Raw genomic sequence first — 12,082 nt, forward strand, 5'->3', positions numbered from 1 at the left:
CAGTTAGTATTATTCAGATGCAGTTTTACTGCGTTATGGCTAATTCGCAGCGTCTTGAGCAGAGCGGAGTTCAGGTTGAACGGAGCCGATGTTTGGCTCTGAAAGCATCAGCTGGAGCTACAGAAACTGAAATTCTGCGTGGTTTTGAGGAAGTGGGCGGAAAATAGAAGCCTTGAGGAAAAAAAAAACAAAAAACTTTGAACCTAAATATAAAGGTGTGTATAAAACCAAGAAAAGGTGACCCCAGGAAAGCCCCCACATGCAAAGCAGGCGAGACGGCTAACACATTACAGCGAACTCGAAAGTGCCGTTTAGTTTAGCTGATTTTTGTTTGGGGGAAAAAGCAACAAACAAAAAAAAAACACCCTTTGTTTTTTTTGATTAAGTTAAAATGTTCCACCAGGGGCACTATTATATATTTTCGAGACACATAGTTCAATTTTATAGCACAATCAAAAGTTGCCTTCAGTTGTTATAGAAAGGCTGCATACCAAAAAAATGACTTGAAAGAAATTTGACGCCTTGAAATTGGGCCTCTGTCACTTTAAGAAGCTTCTGCTCTTTCCGACGCTCCGCCTTCAGAACGTCATCACAACAACGTTTCTCCATTAACTCTTAAATAGCATTTTTACCAGCGCTGCACTGACAAGTAGCTCGCATAATGAACTCAGCTGATGCGCGGTTCCATCGGCTGTTTGCCAACTGCTAGTCCTCTCCTTGTTTTTTTCCAGAATTATCCAGTTCAGATTTGATTAGTCAAAATATTTTAGATTTTGAACTAGAAAAGACTGACTGACAGACTCATTGAAAACAGATTTATTCATTTTTTTAGCACCTAGTACCCCATAAAGCTGTCCAACAAACAATTTCAGAGTAGTGGAGTTGAAAACGACAAGCAACATTTCTACCACTTGGTCAACTCTGTCAATATACAAGCAAAAACTCACCAACTACTTCCTTTTGCACCTCAAATTAAGACTTTTAGCAATAGTTCACAGTTTAGTCAGTCATATGCTGACAAAAACCCTCCATCCCTTTCAACCCTGGTATTTTTCCATGATTAAAGCAAAGACTCAACATCTCCAGCTGAATGATTAATAGTCGGTGTTAAAGAAGACAGCAGACTGTGGAAGCAGTGGTTCAAGCCTTTTCAAGGAGTATCCTGAGGTAAACAAGTAAGTGTCAGGCGATGAATCAGAGGCAAAACAGTTGAACTTAATCTGTTTGTCAAGCTTTGCGTCAATCTGTATTTAGGCTGGACACTGTTCAGCAACACAGACAGAGCAGCTCAGAGTAGTCAAAATGAATCCATGTTAGGTAGAGAAGCGGTGTATTTATCTGCTCAGAACATGCAAACATTAACTAGATATTTAAATAGATCTTATTGAAAAATAAAGGAAGTATCACATCAGAAGAAATGAGAAGCTAAATTTCCCCTTTAGCAAAACACTGCCAGCCAAATGCGGTCAAGCAAACGTCGTCAGCGGTGCGGTCATGCATCATGAGGGTCGTTTTTGTTTTTTTCATGGTGTTTTTGGTGAAAACACCATGACTACATTGTGCTTTATCTTCAACTTATACCATTTTCTGCTTCAGAAACAGTACACAAATAGCCACTGATAAACACTGCTTGTATAAGAATCAGTCATATGACAGCAGCCATTATCTAAGGAGTCAAGCTGTCATCAGGAAGTAAAAGGAGTCAGAAACCAGTTGTTTCCGAGCAGTGATGGCACCTTGATGACCGTTTCAGGTCGTCTGGCAACAGCGCTCTGGGATAGACGCTGCTTTGAGTCAAAGCTACCAGGGCTGCATCTAAAACCTGCAGGATGCTAGATTTCAAGGACTAGCATTGGAAACCCCTGCTTTACTACAGTAGAACTAGAGACCAGATAGTTTGTATTTTCACAGTTAAGCTTACCTCCACTTGATTGCTGTGGACTGGGAACGTGCCTAAACCAGTTAGAGAAGCAGTGGACTTACTCTGATCTGCATAGTTCTTTGTCTTTAGCTCTAGCTGCCGCACGTGTGACTCCGAAGTTACCAGTCGAGACTGGAGGTCCTTTTTCTCTCCGTCTTGGGAGTCTTCTAAGGCAATGTATCTCTGCAGGAGAAAAACAACACAGCAGAGACAGACATTTAGCACTTAACGCACAGCGAGGTACTGACAGGAGTAATGTGACCCTCTGACCTTCCACTGGCAGACTGGGTGATTAGTTGAAGAGGGTATGAAGAGGCACAACTGTCACACAAAGTTGGGAGCTTTCAGTATCTCTTCGACGGTCTGGTGTAAGCTAAGCTTTGAGGGATATTGAAGGTACCTTCATATTTTGAAGATGCATCGAAGTACGTGTATCATTTGTGTTTAGCAGGGCTGTCGCGATATTCGGAGTGTTTTCACACCTGATAGTCCCGTAGGCTCTGTTCGATCGGGGGCGGTTCTCTTTCAAATTGTGTTGTGTCAAACAACTCAAACTCTGGCACTGAACCAAGAACTACTAACGGAAACAACACAGAAACCTCTGAAGAAGACACTGAGCACAACTTCCTAACTTCCTTCTTCACAAAATATAGACAAAAATGGAGTAGTGTGAAATTTTAGCGGTTGCAGGATTTTTCTGAGACGTTAAGTGGACCAGAGTTTGCTTTTTTGGTCTACATAAGAGTTTTGATTGCGCCTTCACACTTCCCCAAACGAACTGAACTTTCTAGACAAACAGAGTTAATCCAAAGCGGATTTAGCAGGGCTGGTGTGAATGCACCCTTAATTCTAATTTGAAGCAAATTCTAAAAAAATATATATATATATATTTGATTCCATTTTTGTTACAGCGGGAATATTTTTTTTTTAAAAGGCACACAATTCTTTCCAATAACCAAATATATAATTACACAGTGTAACAATATATTTATTGTGGTAATAAGGTGAAAAGCAATAAGGAGGAAGCTCGGCACCCATGCCAAAAAAGAAAAACCAACTTAATTTAGAAATGTTGCTTTCTTGTACAGCCATAATAGCATTTTGAAGAGGTCACAACCTTTAGAGAAAGACGCTCCTTGGATTCAGTTGAGTGGCTAATAGGGAAAAAAATGTTGTTTTTTTTACATGAATCTCGTCCAAGCTAAATGTTTTTGAGGTGGAAGAAGAACGTGCTCCGTCCAAATGCCTTCTGCGGTAATCCTGCTAAACGACTGTGTTTCACGCTTCAAGTTAGATTCAAATTTCAGAATTGTGAAATCATTTTTAATGTGTTACGACACATAAAACTCAGTTTTCCTTTTACTGTGACTGGTTTAGGTCAACTTCTTTTTTTGACGACAGCGTTACAAAGCGATTGGCTTTAGGTTCGCAAATCAACAATGTCGAGAACTTTTGGAACTTTTCTGCTCGCAGGAGAACTTACTGACAGAATGTAGGTTTTCGTCATTGTTGTTTTTGTGGCCATTTAGTCATCGTTTTTTTGGGGGGGGGGTTTTGACAGAAGTGCTGAGCAAAAAGGAGATGAAATGACATTTTTAACTGGTGTTGTACGGGTTAAATCCGACTCTTGTTTGGTGAGTTTGCATTGATGGATCATCTGGTAAGCCGAGTCAGGTGTCTGTAGCTTCGCCTGTAAACGGAGTCTTGTGATGCGGGTGGTCTCTGCGGACAAGAAGCCCTGCAGTCTGTGCGCCGAGTCAGCAGTTATCACCTGGGCATCAGATAACAAAGCAGATCCTTCTTTATGTGCCCAACACACACACACACACACACACGGAGGTTTCACATGGACGTGTTTTGTGAATTGTTTTATTTTAGGAAATGTCTAGAAAGCATGACTCTGGCCAAGGGCACAAACTATTTTCTGTGGAGTGACTTAGAGTTTGAAGTCTTGAAAAGTTCGACTTTTGGCCTAAAAGAGTTTTTGAGGGGACAGTTGCTGTGTAAACTTCAGACATGAGGCATTATGCAAAAGTATTCACACTTGCCAAATCAAAATGTGTCACTTTGTAACAACTGACGTCAATGTAGTTCCATCGACACTCAAATTCAGCCAGACTGCATGGAGAGCATCTGTAACAGCGGCTTCTTAATTGGATTTAGCTGTGGACTTTGGTTAGACCATTCTAGTAAATATGTATAGATTTCATTTAGGGGCATCGGAGTGAAAGGGGCTGGAAATCAATGCATGCCACGCTTTTATCCGTAAAACATTTTCTTCCACTTCACAATTAGGTGCTACTTCACATTGCCTTGTCACATAAAATACCAATAACATACACTAAAAACAATTCTATATTTTTAACATTACATGCCCAGTTAAATCTACTAAGAGCATTATAATAAAATTTAAAAAATGACTAAACATAAGAAGAGTTTTTGATGGTTAAAGTTCTAACTAGGGTTTGGCGATAAATCGATTTTATCAATTAATTGTGGAAAAATCAAGATTTCACTTTTTTTACCCCCCAAAGTTCAGAGTGATGTTAGCCTACCCCAGAACCACCATCTCTTTCTGACAAAAGTGTTTTACAGCTGTTTATTCTGACTTTGACAAACCACAGAAGGAATGATTGAAATAAAACCAGATTTTAAGATATTTTATGTCATTTGTATTTTTTAAGGAAAAAAGTTGGGAGGTGGGGAGGAAATAATTAAAACTGGAAATTGAATATTGGATTAAAAATAAGAAAATAAAATCATATTTCTTTAAGCCACATCATCCAGCCTTAGCTTGAACAAACCCCAATGACTTGACAAGGAAAATATAAATGCAACAGTGACACCATAAGCATTAAATATGGTTTATTATTGCCACACTCTGAGCATCGGCACATTCATCAGGCCAGCTCTGACTTGCTGCTCTCTGACCATGCTGCTCCTCATATGACCCAAGAAAACGGCTGGTGTGTGTATCTGTGTGTGTGTGTGTGTGTGTGTGTGTGTATCTGTGTGTATACGTGACTGCGCTCCAGAGAATAAGTGTTCCAGCATTTTAGCATCCTCTCTTCCCCCCCAACACTGCATGTATAATGCTCTCTTTGTCCCCCAGCGCCACCACACACTCTCACACACACACGCACACACACACGCCCTTCCAGAACAAGTGTGTGCACTCCCGCACAGACAGGGCTCCACTGTATCGGCACTCAATTGACAGAGAGCGAAATCAGCTTCTTTCAGTGAGTTTGGCTGCAGATTGCTGCTGGGACATTCGCGGTAGCTTGGAGTGGGAGGTCTCTGACATCTGAACCAATAAACTGACAACACTGCCCGCATCTTTTCTAGTTTCACTGTTGCAGGATGCAGAAGTGAGACATGGAAGAAAAAAAAAAAAGAGGTGAACACCACCTGGTCTAAAGGAAAGATGCTAGAAAGTGGTCCAGCATTCTGAGGGAAAACATGTAGCAGGGTTTCTTCTTCGTGGAATTGATGGTGGCGCACCGTCACAGAAGAATAAAAGCCACACAAGGTTTCCCCCAGAAAACTTGCTAAGCCCGGTGGGTGGGGCGCTAGACGTGTCATTTGTCCTGCGGCCCGTCGCGTTTTTGAGTTAAAAAATGTTTAAAGGTGACAGGAAATTTGAAGATATCACACTTATGTGTTACTGAAAGATTAGAAGATTAATACCTGAACACCAACTATAAAGTCTTTCAAATTGATAAACACTTTAAAAAGACTTTAATAAATAAGCAATGCTAAGCCTGGCAGGGGCAGAAGTAAAGCCTGGTGGCCCGCCAGGCTTATAACACACAAGGGGAAACCCAGCCACCACATCTTCAGATGAGTAACAGAAGGGAAAGAAGCTACTGCTTCAACCAGATCGCATCAGACAAAAACATAACTTCATTTTTGTTTTCTAAAGCCTCTGAATCTTGTCTGGTCAAAGTGAGAGAGTACATATGAACTCGACTTGGATGAAAAATAACAGTGTTTAATCCAACATTAGTACAATTGGGCGATTTTAGACTTCTCCATCAGCTGTATGCTGCAGAACTTATCCAGCTTTGATAAGAACCTATTGCGTGGATTAAAGCTGCGGCACCAAGCGGCGTTGGGGTGACCGGTTAGTCGGTCACATCCAATATCCATTTATCCACGGTTATGTTCTAGTTTCGACTAGAACATTATGTTCTAGTTTCGACTAGAACATAACCTTATTGCTTTAAAAACAAACATCTGAAACTGTTGTGATAATCCAATAATATTCTAAAAAGGACTACAAGATGAGATTGCTTGTGGTTCTCAAACTAGAGAATTACATTATATTCAATTGATATTTACTGGCTGCCTAAATTAAAGCGACGAGCCCAGGTGGAACTGAAAGCATGCAGGATTTTTGAGCTTCAATGTTGTTGTTTTTTTACATGTTCATAGAAAGAAGAGAGCATGGACAGATGCATTAGTGGGTGTCAATATAATTGCCTCTATATACAATATTAGGGTCAAACGAGTGACTCTATAGAGTCAAATAATCACAAAATAACTCGTTAACGTTTCGTTCATTCTACGTTAAACGTTTGCTGTTAAACATTAAACTGCATATAAGCAATTGTCAATGATATTACAGGTCAAATCATGCAGTGTGGTAAATCTGTATGTCCAACCTGTACTACATGCTAAGATGCTGTTTCAGTTCAGGTCGTCGCAGCAGAGATTTTCTGTTTCGATAAAGTCTAACTGAAATTTCTGCCAAATAGCCACAGAAACTAACAGTCAGGGTAAAGTTGAGTGCTACACCAAGATAAATATTTTTAATTTGGTTCAATCCGTCCTTCATAAAAAGATACAGTGCATAAAAACCTCAGTTACTGTGACGTTGTGCTCGTCTCAGGCCCCTAACCACATTAATCCGCCTGTCTAAAGTTTAAGCAGCCTGCGATGAACGGTTATCGATCAGATGACATTACACAGAGAAGAATGTCGTCTTTTGCGAGCCGGCAAAAGGCCTCAGGGAAGTTCTGTTTTTCCTTAAGGATTTCCTGCCGAGCCTTTTCCTCTCCTCCACTGAAGCAAAATCGGTCAGGAGACGCAGTCCTCTGGCAGGGAGCAGCGAGCAGCAGCAGCGTTTAGCCGATAAACTGTTTGGTCGGTAGGATTAATCGGCTTCTTTAGCAGGGACGAAAAATGCTGGTCCGAGTTGCCAAGGGGATCAATTAGTAAAAGACTTGAAGTCGTAACTGAGTTTAAAGCTAGTTTTACGTACATCTTGATTCTGGGATGCTGAATGCAAAAAGCATGAAAGGTGTTTCTATGTTTTATTTGTTAAGGTAACTAAAATCATGCCTCATGAAGACATCCTCAAACTGCTGGCAACACTATACGCCGTCCTTGTGTCAAGGTATTAAACATTTTTGTGCACTATTTAGGTTGTAACCTCTCAGGCTGCAGCCTGTGTGCAGAGACGATCAGAGGCTTAACAAAGCAGAAGTTTAGCGAGCGCTCCATTTCTGTCGGCAGCGCTGAAAGTGAAGCTCATGAGGAAGTACTATGAAATGGGAACTTCTTCCCTGATATACAGTCATAATAGCGTAATCGGCTCAAAATAAATAAATTTAAAAAAAACTACATGTGGGTTTTATGTGGGCGGTAGCTTGGGATGATTTCATTTTAAAAACATTAACTACACAAAAGTGTTTTCAGTCCCATTAGAAATAAAGTTGGTAAGATGACCAGCGGCCCTGCCCTCTTAATTTCCTTATAATCCAATATTTAATAATGAGTCACTGTAATGCCAGGTCTACCCTTAGTTGAATATGGAGAAGAACAATTAGTGCTGTAGATCTGATCTTTGCTAACTTTCATATTCTAACATTTTATGCTGGTGAATTAAAGTAAAAGATGAAGTTCCCGGTTGTCTCCAACTCATCTTCTGCATTCAGATCGTCCAGAATTTGAGATTTTATATCTCAACATGATATGTGGTATATTACAGGGGAGCTGAGAAATTGACCGCTGTCCGGAATCAGACAATTTTCAGCCTGACCAGTCCTGAGCGGTCGCAGGCCAGTCAGAAACTCAAAAATCCTATCCTTTTCCAGTCCGCAAACACACCACACGCTAATGCTACCAGTTTGTACAAGACACAATCTTCAGGATGGATGTTGTTACTGAAAGAAACAGACTCAAAGCTTCAGCACAAAGGGTGGACGAGGTTACTCCAAAGTATTTGCATGCAACTGGATGGAAAGAGTGTAGAAGAAAGCCATCTGATTGAGTTCAAACACAATGAAGTCCAGTTTCCAGGACGGTTTGCAACATCTGTGGTTTGAAAACTAAACAAAGAAAAAAAAAAAAAATCAACTTTCCATCGTAGTTTCTACAGAGTGAATTCTTCATAATGTGATGCCCCAGACAATGCTGGGTTTTTCCCCGACTGTAAATATCGAAGAGTTGTGCTCCACCTGCTCCACCTCTCGCTCTGTTCAGTCGGCTGGTTGAAGGGGTCACATTCTGGTCATACTTTCATTCCAATGGAACGAATGAAAAGCTGAAATATTGTCAGCTGACGCCGATTTTTGTCCACAAATCCAAAATAAACATATTACAGTTGCAACGATTAAAATATTCCATCTTTTGGCAACTTTAGAAATGATTCTTTCGTTTCAAAAACAAATAAATAATGCGGTCCAATTTTAAAAAGTTTACTTAAATACTGCAATATTGTGGATATTTTTGCTCAAGGTTACGAGATAATCGGATTATCACATTAATAGTGATGAATCAATATTTTAAATCATCAATTTAGTAATCAATTAATTGTTCAGCTAACAAAAGACATTTTCTGGAAGAACAACATGTTTTGAGCAGCAACTATGCCAAAATTGAACCAAAAACAATATTTACATCGTGAACTTAAGATAAAAATGTTAAAACTTTTGTCTGTAAAAATTTTCTAGAATCCTTCAAGTGGCTTAGTGTTAGCGTCACCTGGTTAGCATACAGGAAAGGAATGCATTTTAGGCAATAAAATTGTTTTTTATTATTATTTAAAAAAGGGAATTGAAATATTTTCATTTTTAATGTATTTCTAATATTGTATCAAATAAGTCTGAGTGATTAAATGAACAATCTAAAGAATGTGTCCTTTTCCCCCCCATTCAAATAGTCGATTAATCGACAGGAAAATCGATAACTAAAATAATCGTTGGCTGCAGCTCAAAAACTTTGGAAAGATCCCCGCTTGATGCTGCAGATGTCTTGCAACCCGATCTCTCCGACAACTGTATCACCCTGTATCGTCATTACAAAGTCACTGTGTGGACAACATGGAGGAGCAGCTGAGCATCTGTCAATTAGTAATCTGATGTCGGTGAAACCCTTAAACCTGCTGAGCCGCGGCCAACAGGTAGTCAGGCGGTCCAAACGAGTTCAGGCAGAAATGAACTGCTCGTGCGTTTCAGATTTTAAAACTCTGCGAGCCTGTTGCCAAGGGAATTTGCGGCGAATTCCCGTTTACAGTTTACCAAATTAAAGCTGGGACGATTTTTATAGAGCTGGAACCATGCGACCTGTTGTTCCTCGTGGTAAAGAACAGAGCTCAAGTCTGACAGTGTGTCTCCGTGCAGCCATAAAGAGTCTCTGTATCCAATATAATCATAACTTTGCTAATTGGGACCAATTTCTTGGTGGTTTCTCCCATTAACTCCAAGATAAAAACACCATCTATGAAAAAGGCGGGAGAACAAACTGAAACTTTCGATTCGGTTACATCACCAAAGAAGTTAAATGGAACATCCCAAGTAGCTGCGTTTCCATTGACTACGCAATCAGAAATATCGCAAATAAAATTGCTTAATGGAAACACACACATTTTAAACGTTTTGGTGCTAGGAACAGGCGGTGTCTTTGGCCGTATCAAAATTGGCTTATTTCGCGAAACTGGAATGGAAACACTTTTTTAGCGTCACACAAGTCACATGATCAACAATTGGACGTCGCCGCTGGCGCAAACCATGAAGAAGAAGATGACAGGAAGTAGTTGGAGGATTATGGCAAAGCGTGTTTTTCAAGACTCATCCCGTGAACAAACCTGTTCCCGCGTGGTTTTAATTGCGTTTCTTATTTAATGGAAACACCACAATTGCGAAATTATGTTGTTGTTTTTTTACGTTAGTGGAACATTGACAAGGTTTTGCACACATTTGCAATGGAAATGCAGCTTACGGTGCATAATAAGGTTTAGAGTTCTGATTTTAAGGCAAGGTTGGATTCATCTCAATCAGGATAAACAAAAAAACATGCATGTTGTTCTCACTTTATGCAGCAACGAACAATAAATATAAGAATAAATTGATGCTTTCAAAAAGCGACTACTACAGAAGTCACTGCAGATTTGGCTTGATTTTGTAAAATGACAAAATCACCGATAATAAACGAACATCAGGGTTGCACAGCAATAAAACCACTTGAAATGAGTCAAGAGTTCTTCAGAAATATTTACATACGCTGCTCAGACATTTGTTTGTAAAAACAGATATCAAAAATCCTGTGAAGATGGACGGTCCAATGCACTGCAGAAGCACATCTTGTTGGAAAACAGCCAGTCGGATTTGGACTCTTCTCTGAATAACCGGTGATGTTTTACGTTCTGGCTGGCGTGGTTTAAGGCGAGTAATTCCTCTCCGCTGTGGACCAAACTGTGACTCGTATCGCTGCCTGAAAATGTTCAGTTTGGTTCACGGGACAGCAGCAGAGGTCAATACATTTGAAAAGAAAATCGCAATAACCCTAAATGTTAGTCATCCACCTGGTTTTAGCGTTCTCAGCCGACGCCCAAAGAGGCGCGCTGGAGGCTGCCTGAGCAGCGAAACGTGTGGCAATACGGCCTCGTGTCTGTCAAACGGCCACAGGCGAGTCCACAGGACGCTCGGAGACACACAAGCGCCTGCCACAGTTTTAGAACGCTAATTTCAGTTCACTATGTCAGCCATGTTTCTTCTCCCGATGACACATGCTACATTTCTGACTGCAGGTCAACCAGATGAAATAAAATTAATTGGTGTTGAATTCTGGCCGTCAGATGTCTTTATTTGTGGAACATATCAACCAAACAGTGCTGTGTCACTCTTAAATATGTCAGAGCATCAATCCGTGTATGACGGGGGGTGTCAAACTCATTTTGGTTTTGGGTCAAATCAGGATCCTGGATGTTCTTAAGGGGCCAGAATGTGTCGATAAAACACGTTCAACTGTGAAAATATTAACAAATAGCTGTCTTAACAGTTTAAGTAGCTCCTAAAATTACACATCTTTTCACATTGTTCAGTCACTCCTTGATTTTGTGATTTTTTTTTTTTTTTTTTTGGAGAGCAATAAAATCACAAATTTTGTGGAGCTAGTTGAGAAATATTGCAATATTTACATTTATGTGTGACGTAAATACTGTCACACACATAAACGTGTGTGACAATACGTTTATGTCACACGTTTATGTGTTACTAATTACTAGTGTAATTAGCCACATTAGTCGTCTGTGACTAATGTGATCACAGACGATCACATTAGTCTGTGATCGATCACAGACTAATGACTTGGCATCAAATGAGACTGAGGCAGCGGTGCCGTAAAAGTACAAAATACTCCCACCCACAGGCGGGAGTCAGTGGTCGGTTAAAACCCGATGTTTTTGACACACGTGATGCATAATGACTAATAACGATAACCTGAGTTGACATGCAGTTTCTGTTTGAAAATCATCCAATGTGGCTGAATTCAAACATTTTTACAGGGCAAGGTGGGTTTCAATAGCTTTTTCCCCCCCCCCTCCGTCACAAAATAAAATTTTCAGCGTCTGACAGCTCAAATTTTGTTTCATGATCACAAAGTGAAAGCGCGACATTCCCTTTAGAGTGAAAGGCAGCACAAACTAAAATCACACCAGTTGATACAACAAGACGTCTAGCCGTGTGATCAGATCAGATGGCTTTTACGCTAAAAATATGATCTTTTCAACAGGTCGTGACAATAACACTCTTCTGTGAGGAAGCTGTTACTAAGAGGTAGAAAACGATCTATCTAAGTAAGCTCAAAAGTGTTACGTTGTTTTTGTAATTAAGAAGGAGTGAATGACAGCTACATTTCTCTGCTTTATCCAACAGC

General features: G+C 40.2%; 1 protein-coding gene across 5 annotated transcripts in view; it reads right to left on the reverse strand.

Annotated features, from left to right (window-relative positions):
* Positions 1–12,082, reverse strand: part of LOC102231881 (C-Jun-amino-terminal kinase-interacting protein 4-like) — a 43,078-nt gene that overhangs the window by 29,437 nt on the left and 1,559 nt on the right. For all 5 annotated transcript variants that reach the window (XM_023340712.1, XM_023340711.1, XM_023340710.1 and 2 more), the window contains exon 2: positions 1,984–2,104. In XM_023340712.1, coding sequence (XP_023196480.1) covers positions 1,984–2,104 — 121 coding nt within the window. The remainder of the gene's footprint in view (positions 1–1,983; positions 2,105–12,082) is intronic.

The sequence above is a fragment of the Xiphophorus maculatus genome, chromosome 10 (genome assembly GCF_002775205.1).
Source record: "Xiphophorus maculatus strain JP 163 A chromosome 10, X_maculatus-5.0-male, whole genome shotgun sequence".
In the NCBI taxonomy this organism is placed as follows: domain Eukaryota; kingdom Metazoa; phylum Chordata; class Actinopteri; order Cyprinodontiformes; family Poeciliidae; genus Xiphophorus; species Xiphophorus maculatus.